Source organism: Equus caballus, chromosome 7, assembly GCF_041296265.1.
Source record: "Equus caballus isolate H_3958 breed thoroughbred chromosome 7, TB-T2T, whole genome shotgun sequence".
NCBI lineage: Eukaryota > Metazoa > Chordata > Mammalia > Perissodactyla > Equidae > Equus > Equus caballus.
Window position 1 is genome coordinate 26,640,930 of NC_091690.1, and position 12,228 is coordinate 26,653,157.

At 41.7% G+C, this 12,228-nt stretch overlaps 2 protein-coding genes across 5 annotated transcripts in view; both read right to left on the bottom strand.

The window, feature by feature from the left end:
• JAML (junction adhesion molecule like) overlaps positions 1-8,580 on the bottom strand; it is a 25,696-nt gene extending 17,116 nt beyond the window's left edge. The window contains exons 1-4 of one of the 4 annotated variants that reach the window (XM_005611609.4): positions 8,465-8,580; positions 6,606-6,706; positions 6,357-6,492; positions 1,996-2,058 (exon numbers count right to left, since the gene is read on the bottom strand). In XM_005611609.4, the coding sequence (XP_005611666.2) occupies positions 1,996-2,050 (55 nt within the window). In that variant the 5' untranslated portion in view covers positions 2,051-2,058; positions 6,357-6,492; positions 6,606-6,706; positions 8,465-8,580. Of the gene's footprint in view, positions 1-1,995; positions 2,059-6,356; positions 6,493-6,605; positions 6,707-6,892; positions 7,331-8,360 lie in introns of those variants that run through there. The other 3 variants (XM_070273673.1, XM_070273671.1, XM_070273672.1) reach the window with 3 other exon arrangements.
• Positions 7,480-12,228, bottom strand: part of MPZL3 (myelin protein zero like 3) — a 24,536-nt gene continuing 19,787 nt past the window's right edge. The window contains exon 6 of the mRNA XM_005611612.4: positions 7,480-10,822. Coding sequence (XP_005611669.1) covers positions 10,796-10,822 — 27 coding nt within the window. The 3' untranslated portion in view covers positions 7,480-10,795. The remainder of the gene's footprint in view (positions 10,823-12,228) is intronic.

Consider the following 12,228-nt stretch of genomic DNA (forward strand, 5'->3'; position numbering starts at 1 on the left):
CAAGAATTTAGACACCTATATACAGGAAATGGGATATCTCTTCCTCTTAGTTTCCCATGGGTTCCCTATCTGAAAAGCCAATTCACAGATATTTTTACTTCTTTCCTCTTCTCCCTTCTAATTCCTTTACAAAAGCTTATCTCTGAATTTGGTGGCTGATTCTGGCCATAGTGCAGGTCCGTGTAAACAGGCCAATACAGAGCACAGCTCTCCCCTTGAATTTCCTTTGGGTTTGCCTTTTCCCTGCCTCCCCCCTCCAGCTCTGCCATCAGCCTCTGCCTTTCGGCCTCTAGCTGTTTGCATACGTGGTACCACTCCACTAGCTGTATGTTGTTCAAGTAATTTCTCTTTTCACTAAAAGAGAAAAGCATTACATGGCTATTTCTGTTTTCACAAGATATGCTCTATGCAAAGAGACAACAACATTAAGAAAGACACTTTTAGATGCTGGCCAGTTTATACCAAAAAAGAGCCAAGTGAACACATATGAGAATAAACAGAAAATATGCCAGTCTTTTCATCCAAGCTGTTGCCCTGAGAGAAGAGAGCTAACTTCCTGCCCAACAGCAGGCACACACAGTAGGGAAGATGTGAAGGAAAACATGAACTCTAAACCCTTTGGAGGAAATTAGTTTGAAAGAATCAAAATTAGCTGCAAAAACGATTTGGAATTTTCCCGTAAGGAAGAACTGAGCAACTTTACGTGTGGTTAAAGACATAAAAAAGCTAATTTAATTTAATATTAAGAGCACTGTATGTAGAATTAAATGAAGGTTTGCCAGAAAGTAAGAGCAACAACCAAAGCGAAGACAAACTTAGGCCTGACAGGTAACCTTTGCAGAGACATGGCTGAAGAAAACGAGACGTTCCGACAGAGGAGGAAAACCTCTCCACAAAGAAGGACAAACCCCTGATGCCACCACGCCCCTACATACAGGGCTGGACTGTAAACTCTCCAGACAGAAGGGCAAAATCCTGCAGGCTGCTTCACAGACCTCTGGGGAAGTGTCTAAATACCCTCTGAAATCATGACAACCCTGCTTCCGTGACAAAAAAATTCTCTAATACATACATTTCTTGTGTGTGTGTGTGTGCCTGTGTGTGCCTGTGTGTGTGTGTCTGCGTGTCTGTGCGCACTCTCTGTTGCCTGGAATTAGAGCAAAGGCAACTCTTTCATGTGCTTTGCTGAGTCAGCATTCAGGTCACCACGCACAATCAAAAAGCTGGTAACAGAGAAAAATGAAAGGCTATGAGAGCAACCCTAATTAATTTATCCTTCCTACAGACCTATGTCCATGGGATACAGAGAAAGATGAGGGGGGAAAAAGGATGAAAAAGTGCAAAAGAAGTGGAGATGAACAACAGACAGCAGCCCCGAGCACCCAGGTTCCCGTGCACAGGAGACTCCAGCCTGGTCTGAGGAGGCAGCTGGAGCAGGCTTTGGAGAAGGAAGTGGAGCTTGAGGGGAAACCCGAAGGAAAAGGATATGCTAGGAAGGCTTGCTAGGGTGAGGCAGAGAGACAAGGCTCCAGGCAAAAGAAACCACCCAGAACTGGGAAAGAGCTCAGTGCATTTGAGGAACCGCGAGAAGGCTGGCGTGGCTAAAGCCAGAAAGCAATGACACGGATTCTGGGACTCTCTTTGGTAATTTCATTTCCTGATCTGAGACTAACTGTGGTTTTAAAGATGACAATTAAAAGTGCAGGAATGCCAGAGGGAAACTTTCTTTGTTTCACATAGGAGGGTCCTAGAACACCCAATAAGGACCCTAAGGCATTCAGTTTCTTACAGAAACAGGCAAAGATTCAGCTTTCCAAGAAAGAGTATGCTCTCTGGCTTCTAAAACAGCTGTTTCAGCAGAACTATGAAGGTCCAGGTTAGGGTTTCCATTTTCAACAAACCAAGGGGAAATGAAAATATACAAAATTTGCTTTTAAAAATGCATGAGACATACAGGAAACCAAATACCCGCCTTGGTCCCTTGGTTCTACTTACCCAATAACACTGGTATCAGGATGAGTTTCAGCAGGCAAAACATTCCGCTCTCCATGTTTCAGTCTTAAGATAAAAGAAAAAAATTAGAAAATAGTGTCAAGAGAAATTTGTTAATTTAACAAACCAAGAGCGGTGCCTCCAGGGGCCACCCTCCGTCTGAGGTGCTGAGACGCAGCATTGAACAGAAAGACAAGGCCCCCGCTCACATCCAGTTTGCATGGGAGCGGAGATGGAGGGAAAAGGAAGCAAATGGATGAGTAAGAAAATATCAGATGCTAGTAACTGCTATGATGAAACAAAATAGACAAGTGTTTGGAGGGTCACTTGGGGCTTCTTTAGATTGGCTGTGAAGGGAAGATTAGACGAAAGTCGCTTTTCAAGAGAAACAAAGCAAATAATTTCAGGATACCCTTGAGATAACAACCCTAGACATTCTACAATCTGAGAGTTTCACAGAAACAAAAGACTACAGGATACTTAGCCTAAACTTTTACCTACCTCTCCAACTAAATTAAAAGTACTACTTTTAAACATATGGAGAATGTTCAAGACATGTGGGAAAGGAGATACACAAATAAGGGGAAAATTTTAAACTCAGTTAAGGCTTTCACCAGGCTCTATGACACAAAGAAGCCACATGAAAAGTCCACAGTGAGCTTTTTTTTAAACTTTTTTAGGGAGGGCAGTGTGGGTAGAATGAAAACTGGGCTGTGCATGGGCAAAAGTATTTTTTAAACGTCTGTATCATCTCTGTGGTAGTAATTTCACTGCATCCCCCAGCTCCTGGGAAAGGATTCACTGCTCTACACAGTGCCCCACAATTTTCTAAACGAAACCCAAGAACCCAAACTCCAAGGAAATACAAATTCAACCAGCCTTACGTTCCTACCCGCTGCTGTGGCTCACAGCCATGATCCCTGTACCCCTAACATCCCACCACTGGAGGAATCCCGCCTCAGAACCTGCTGGAGCAAAGGGCTTGTTTGTGCACTAACATCACAGTACCCTACCCAGCTCTGGTGGCAAGTCTAGGACCTATGGTGGCCATTTTAATTTGTAAAAGATGATTACCTAAGAGATTCCTTACCTGTATTCTAATCAACAAAGGCCTCCATCTGGAAAATCAAGGTCAAACTGTTCAAGGAGGTCCTACCCTAGGTCCCACTTAGCAGAGAAGTCTGTTGACCTTGCTGAACCTCAGTTTCCTCGCCTACAACATGGGGATAATAATGCAAGGATCAAATATGATAACGTAGATGACAGTGCTTTGAAAAATAGAAAACATTACCATACAAGATCCTATTGTTTTGTAACCCAAAAGTCAGATACAAAAGAGTTTGTAGCTTTAGGAAAGATTTTGGGTCTGAGTTTCTACCTTTATAAGAATGGCAAATGATGAATCAGAATGAACTGGAAACTTTTAAGTTTCAATTTTGAATCCCATCACGACAATGTAGGTAATAATTACACTGACTCACACATACCAAGAGTCACATTAAGTTTCCCCAAACATAAGTACATCTAAAGAAAACACAGATCTCTCTCAAGATAGCCACAGCCCTATTCCTGCTCCATGACGCCCACCTCACCCCACTCACACATGGGTGAGCATGATAAAGGGCTTCCTTTACAGCATGTCATAATTTTGATTCATTATATCTGGGACATCTGAGATCCCAGTGTTCAGGATGAATTCTTCTCTGAGAGTCGGTTGTGCTCCCTCTTCTGCCCAGCAAAGAGCTCTCGTACATTCCCCAAAGCAGTGCACTATTTGCACGGAGGAGAAATGACTGATTTATGTGTCTAACACCAAATCCCATTAAGTCTACATTCTCAAGGACAGGACCATGCCTGTGTTGTTTATGAGTGTCCCATGCCTGTGCTACAGCACCTGTAAAGTGCCTGGCATATGCATACTGGGTAAGGGCTGGTTGCTGCCAATATGACCATCAAATTGAAATCAACTTAGATATCCTGCAACCGCACCGCTCTATTCCAAAAGGAACCAGTGACCCCAAAAAGACTGAATCCAGTTATCAAACTCAAGTCAATCAGAGCCACACCCAAACCATTTTCAAACAAATTCTGAGAAGTTCAAACAATCTGATGCATAGAAGATACCCATTTTCATTCCTAAATACTCAAATGCACTGTTAGAACTCTGTGAATGAATAGAGAAGCAAGGATTCAACAGAAAAAGCTTTGAATTGAACTTCTAAAAAATTCTCTTCCCAGGTCAGATCTGCCATTAACTAATTCTTTGATCTTTGGGAAATCATTCAATCTCCCTGGACCTCATCCTCAACATCAGAGGATCACACTTTTTCTCCCCCTGAATTAATATAGCAGCACACCAGAAGTCAGTAGTTGATATGCAAATAACACATAGCAAGCAGCAGAGCCAGCATTCAAACCCAGGCGTTCTGGATCAGAGCCTGTCTCCTTACCACACTGCACTGTGCCTCCAAGTTTGTGAAAGTCATCAACGTTTTCGGGCAAAGCTCCTCTGAACTCCATTCATCAAAACAAGATGGATCTGCTCCCCTTGACCGATGCTCTCCCCACCTGCTTCACCTAGTTAACACCTGGTTGTTTTTCAGATCTCAGGTCAAAGTAATTTCCTCGGGGAAACCTCTCCTGAACCACCCTCCCAGGTCAGGTCCTGGCCACATGCTTCAATAGTACTATTTATCTTTCCTTTAGCATATTTGTCATAATTTCTAATTATCTATTTGTGTGCTTGCTTGATTAAAGTCTTGCTCTCCACCCTCAACCCTCCGCAGACTATAAGCTACATGAGGCCAAGAGCTGTACCTATGTGCCACTGCATCTCCAGAGCCAGCACAGAGGGAGGCCCAGGGTCAGAGTCTAGTGACCACTTGTCAAGATGAGTTAATAACACCTAACAGGGCCAAGAACACTCTAGTCAAGTTTCAATGTCCTAGTCAGTTGGCAAATTTCCAGAAACGTCCATTTTATATATTTATATATATATATACACACACACACACACACACACACACAATCTGATTCATAAAATTCTGAATTTTATATATATATATATATATATATATATATATATATAAAATGAATCTCAGTCTTTAAAAATCCAACCAAGGCATTCAGATGCACCTTAAGCACCTTGATAATGATAGACTACATTTAAGTCTCAATTTCTGCCCCGCTTCCTTTTCCAGACACTGATTTATCTCCTCAGCAGATACTCTTGAGATAATTCTGCATGGCAAATTAGCTCATATGTTGGCTCAATGTTTTAAGCTGAGCTCACAGCTCTTTCACAATATAATTCCTGGCAAATATCTTCCATCACTCCTGGGGAGTTGCAACTATCAGGATCATCTTTCGTATTACTAATAACGTAGAGGAACTGTTTCCCTTGGCACCATTATGATAGAAAAAAATTTTCAGAAAAGAGACTCCTGACAAAGAGATTACCACACAGGATGTGAAAATGACCCCCAAATATTACCATATTAGAAGACAAAATAAGGGAGAGGTGTTGTCTCTCAGTCAATGTTCGCCCCAGGTAAGGACCACCAACTACTGAGCAAACAGACCAGCGCACACCTTGCCTTACTCACACAGCCTGCTCCACTCATAATGCTAAGTCCCCGCAGACTACACATGGCTGTGAACCTCCAGGCTCTCAGATGTTTCTAGGAATATGGTCCACATAACCACTTGGAGGCACGAACCTCTTAAAATGCATTGTTTTTCCTTCCAAGATCATTAAATGCAGACTGGTCTGTTACATGGCTCCTTGTAACACAGTCTAGGTTACATTGCTCAACCCTCTACTTGAAGGGGACCTTAGAAGTCATTGCTCCTGCTCCCTCCTTCAGACTGGGTTATATCTACACCATCCTACATCAGTCTTCCATGAGATCAGGGCTATGCAGAGGGTGTGACAAGTATGGACAATCGCCTAGCTCTCTTGGGAGGTTTAAGTTCCTGACTTCTTAAAGTGAAATATTGGCCTGTCTAGGATTGGGAGAAGAGAAACAGTGAAGGAAGAGTCCTACCATGAGTTCAAGACAGCTAGTCACAGCTCTACCTAAAGCCACAGGCAACTTAAAAGCTAAAGCCTTATCATCATCACCACCATCATCATCATCATCGTTCACTCTTTTATTAGAGCAAACCTTATTCCCCTCTTCTCTGAGGATCTTAACATAAATTGCTCTACACTACAGAAAGGGAAACTGCACCCACTAGACTCTTTATGACAGTCCTCCTGCAGAGGTCCAAAAGGATTGCCACTAAATTAACACCTTCAGAACAAGCCTTCTGAATGAGAAAAGTTCAAGTTGCTGCTTAAGAAATACAGAGCAATCGCTTACCCAAGATGAGGCGTTCTCAGGAGAAGCAATGCACTGAACTCTCTCTCAACTGCAGTTCCCAAGTCCAACTGAAGAGACTTCTGCCGGCACAGGAGGTCAGGCTCAGAACAAACCAAATGCGTGCCTTCTGAGGTGGCTGCAGAGACATAAACAGGAACCTCTAAATCAAGGTTCTCGTTTCAGTCATCTGGCCCATTACCCAATTTGTATTTACACTTTCATTCTAAAAAGGTAGTAAATTCAACTTACTGAGGAGAGCCTCACATTTCAGACCTCTGTGGTGTCATTGCCCCTTCTAGAGTAGCAGCTTTCTGAGGCTGGGATCTTGAATGGCATCATGCAAACATTTACTGAGAAAGAAATCAGCCCCATGCAAACAAAATACAATAAATTTAAGATCGACACAAAATATTTGGCTCTGTGTTTAAAATATAGCAACCTCCCTTATTTTTGTCTCTCAACACACAGAAGCAATATAGCCAGGCAATCACCTAACATTTGCTCCAAAGATATGCCTGCCCAGCCCTCCAACTCACCACCTACACATGTCAGTTTCCTCTGACCATGTGACATCAGCATTTCCAGAATACAGGTAGCACTTCATTCCTCCAAAGAACCCCTTGGGTGACTTGGACATCCTACATAGGAACTCAAAGCTTCTTCACTTCAAAGTATCTTTTGCTTTTAAGGCACCACTTCAAAATAAGTGTTCTCAGTGTACACACCTTCAACCTTAGCTGGATAGGCTTGACCTAAACATGGGCATACCTGTTTTTTGCAAGTTGTCCTGTATCATTTGAAAAGTCATTGAATGCTTGCTCTTCTCAAGAACAATGCTACACAGTTCTTGAGAAGTGGTGTGCTGGTAAGCCAGCATTTTATATAAATACTCCCACTACAGCCTATTTCAAGCTACCAACAGTTTAACAATTGGCTCACAAAATTCCTAAAAATTCAACAATCAGCTCTTGCTGTGTGAGCTGGCTCCAGTGCACCACTGAATCTATGCAGGTTCTTCCTGGGGTACAGCTCAGAGATGAGTGCTTGCTTGATGCTAAAAACCACAAACCTCCCCCCCTTCATTTGACAGCTCTCATCTTATATGTAGATATATACCCAAAAGTAGCTAGAAAGTGCAAAGAAGTTTATTAACTATGATGTGGTAAAGATAGCGCAAGCTACAAGGTCTATGCACATAGCCAAACAGTGCATACCCTCGTATAAAAAGAAAAAACAGTGAAATGCGGCAGTTAACAGTCCGACAGTCCAACGCTGGGGTCAAAGGAATGGAGCTGCCTCTTCTGGCAGCAAAGTTTCGAGTCATGCAATTAAATGATAGCCTTGGTCCATTCGCTATGGGTCTTCTCACAATTCCCCTTTGGAACCATAACTGAGTGACACAACAGAACATTCAGATTCAGGATTTGGCCTGCAGAACTTTCATAAACAGGGATATGCAACATTCCCTCTTGAAGCACCAGTGCACAATTTGGGAGCTGCAGAGAACTGAGATGTTCCCCAAGAAGCTGGAGGTAACAGGCCACATGGAAAACACGAAGCAATTTTTAAGTTCACATTTGGTAACGGAATTAAGAGCTTAATCCACAAAACTCATAAGGTAACGTAACCACAAGTAAAGACTTCAGCAGCCAAAGAAAAATTTGGAAAGGCTCTTAACCTCTTCTGAAGGTTTCAGAATTAAATTCCCTTTCTAGACAAGGCTGGTCTCCAGACAGTGTGATAAGAGCTCACGGAGCAGCAAAAAGAAAAAAGAGAATAGCAGCTTAGGGCGTATTAAACCAGTAGGTTAAAAAAAACACTTGATCTTCCTCCCATCATTAAAGAAGGCAGATGTCCAAACATTGCTTTGTGCTCCTTTGAAGGAAAAAAAGCTGCAATCCATACCTCAACATAAAGGACAAAGAAGGAAACTGATAGCAGCTTTACGACTGTGACGTGACTACAAATCCACCAGCACACTAAATTATCAATTTACTCTCTTACCATGAAGGACTCTATTGTTCAGTCATTTCAAAAGGAAGGGACTGTTCTAAACCATGATCAAGGCTGCAAAATAACACAACTAAGTAGTCACATAGCACCTTTACCTAGTGACAAACATACCACGCTGGATTGATCCTCATAACTTGTCTGAAAAGAAGTTGTAAGAAAACCTAGCCAACAACAAACAAACATAGATACAGAGATTATATTGGTGGTTACCAAAGGGGAAGCAGGGAAGGAGGAGGGCGAAAGGGGTGACAGGGCACATGTGTGATGACGGATGGCAATTAGTCTGTGGGTGGTGAACATGATGTAGTCTACGCAGAAACTGAAATATAACGATGTACACCTGAAATCTATATAACGTTATAAACCAACGTTAACTCAATCAAAAAAAAGGAAAAAAGGAAGATGTAAAACCAATGACCTAGGCTTAAAAGTTAGAAAAAGAAGAGCAAAAAAGTCCAAAAGAAATAGAAGAAAGGGAATAATTTTAAAATAGATAAAAGCAGAGTAGCTGTTGTTTAATGGGTATAGAATTTCAGATTTGCAAGATGAAAACTTTCCGGAGATCTGCTGCACAACGATGTGAATATACTCACCACTCCAGAACTGTACACTTAAAATGGTCAAGATGGTAAATTTAATGCTATGGTTTTTGCCACAATAAAAAAGTGGAAAAAAACAAACGACATGAAAACCTAGCCAAAAAGTGGTTCCTCATTTAATGGGATGTGGCTTTAACTAGGTTCCTGTAACAGAGAAATGAGGACCCACAAGAAGTCTGCCTCACAATTACATCTTTATCTTCAAATCTCCGAAAGCCCAAATTATTTTCTTGTGCTCAAACTGTTTTCCTCTGTCTGTTGAGGTGTCAGAAATCGTCTCACTAGATTGGCCCCAGACAACCACATACTTAACAAGTGGCCCAAGACTGCAAGGTTTAACCACTGGAAATATAAACTGCCAGTTTTGCCCTTGCCCCTTCTACTTCCTTTCCATGACTACAGGTAAAGCAAAATGTCAATTAACTAACCAGACTCTAATCTATGGACTAGGTTAACAGAAGAGGCCAGGCCAAATCTGTGAGACAGATCTAACAACCCAAATTTTTAAAAACAGATCTTGGCAAAAAATATAAAAATGATTCTTTTAGAACATACACAGTGTATAATGCTATACTATGGAAATCTCCTGAGCCACCGAGTGAAGAACCGTTGAAAAGGGCTATCCTGTTGAAAAAACAAAGAGGAGAGGAGGGGATCATTTTTGCCTCTCATATATGAGAAGTGAACTCTATCACTCTATTACACAGGACTACACTGTCAATCCTTTCTCTGACGTGTCATACATATTTCTTAACGGCTTATAGAAAATCCCATGTAGATTAAAATTTGAAATAGGTTGCTACAGGAGAATGGAGGAAGCTGATATTAGGTGTCGAGAGAACAGAAGGGAGAAGCCTAGGTTATGCGCAACCTCACTTCCTTATCTCAAATATTACGCAAAAACAGTTTGTAAATACCTTAGTTCACTCACACTTGGTGCATTTCAGAAACCAAAACAGTTATGAAGAATAACACAGGTTAAAAGATGATTTCACTGCAAAAAAACTGGTAGAACAAGCTATACATTCCCACCAAAAACCTTTGAAGAGCTTTTCTTGCTTCTGATTTGAAAATTCAAGACGAAAGCCATAAATCAGTCAGCTATAAGAAACGAAAATAACAAATTGCACCTAGCAAGACAAAAGAAAGGAATCCCTCTACCTCACTATTATTTTGCTTAACTGTAAATTGATGACACTTTAATACTTTAAAAACCCAGTCAAAGCAAACCATTGACTCCTGATCCTACCAACGCTAAGGAAATTAGGGTTATACAGTCAAGCCATCCAAACACAATTGATGATGAGATGATTAAACCAACGAGTACATGCTGTGTGCTAACTCACAGCTGAAAATGTTCATGGCGCAAAAAACAAACAATACTTATCCCAAACAAACATTTTGACTGCTAGCACATCAGAAAGTCACAGGCTCCATTTCATTAAAAAGAAAAATATTTTGGCATCAACAGTACGGCCAACATTGAGATTCTCCCTCGAATACTTGGAAGAAAACATGTAATACATTCAAGAGCAAAGGCGGAAAAAAGTATCTTTCTATTCAGGAAAAGAATTCCTTCATTCAATTACAGTATAAGTTATCAAGAGGGGGTGGTTATGAGTCTCTTTGAAGAGTTTTTAAACAGTTTATAAATACAAAAAGAACATTTCTTCAATAAATAAATGGTCCCTAAAGTCTTTACTGATGACTTCCTGAACCCTCCATCACTATTGTCCAGGCCAGCTCCACTTCTCTGAGAGGCTTTAGCCAGTGGAATGGAACGTTCTCTGTTACTAGGTGACTCTTCTTGTATCAGGCAGACTTTCATCAATATATCTCTTCAGAATCTGAATCCTGGAAAGGAAAGAACAGTAGTTGTGGTGTGTATAGGAAGTATAATGCCACAGTTAGAATTTAGGCAAAGACCACATGTTAGGATCTCCCAAATGGAACACAGTTTGGGGCAAGAGAAACAGCGAAATGGCGCTGACTCAACACACCTAAATTCCCATGAAGCATCACAGGATTTCGATATAATCGGTGTCTATTGTGCTAACTTCTGCTTCAAAACCCTAAGGGCTCCCTCTTTCCCTTGGTGAATATTTTCTAAAACCTCAACACACATGAAAAGGTGCCTGTCTGCGTCAGAATGTGCAGGATTGTAGTTAGGGGTTTAGGACAGGGGTCAGACTTCCTCTGAGTTCCAATTCCACCTCCATCCCTTGCTGGCTGTGTGACCTTGAGTAAAGTTACTTCTCTAAGCCTCAGCTTCCTCATCTGTAAAATGGGAATAATAAAAATACTTACACTTCATAGAACAGCTATGAGAATTGAATGAGACAATGTATGTAAATCACTTAGCACTGTGCCTGGCACTTTAAGCGCTCATTCAAGATTCCCGACTATCACCATTATTCTTATTTTTGTTATTCAAATGTGTATTCATTACTTCTGACCTCAAGTGGGCCATTAGCACTCCCTGGCATACACCATTTCCCTAGTCCATTCATTCTCCTATTCTCCTAGGTAGCTATTTCATACCTTTCCCTCTTTCCCCAAACCTCCAACACCTCCTCCTTGCTTTATGCTCAGCTGATGACCTTGCTTCCTCCCATCATTGCAAACAGAGAAGCAATCAGTAGGGAACTTCCACAAGCTCCTATCATCATATTTACCCACACACCTGCATCTGGGCCCGTCTACTTGGGCTTCCTCAGTCTTCTCACGGATACACTCTCCCTGCCTTTATCTAAGGTCAGCATCTCCCCTTGTGCACTAGATCTTGGAGTCACTCCAGCAATCCTCCCCACTCTCTCCTGCAGCATCAATTTTTTTTTCTACTGGATCATTCCCATCAGCATACAAATGTGCTATAATTTCCCCCATCTTAAAAAGCATCCTGGCTCTGTGGCACAACAGATAGGGCATTGGACTTATAGACCAAAAGAAAAGCAGCTCTTGGCACAGACCTGCCTTTGCCTATCACCTCTTTTCTCTGCATCCCTTCCCACTGTCACCAATACATCTCTTCTGTTCTTTCTTGACTCTACCCTGGTCAGGCTTTCATCCCCACTATTCCACTGCAGCTGCTTTTGCCAAGGTCACCACAACCTTCCCATCACCAGATCATCCCATAATCAATTCTCAGTTCTCTTTATTTGACCTGACTCAGTAGCAATTGATGCAGTTAATCTTCTCCCCCCCTCCTCCTGCCTTGGAACACTTTCTTCACTTGGTCCCAGGATATCGAACTCTCCTGG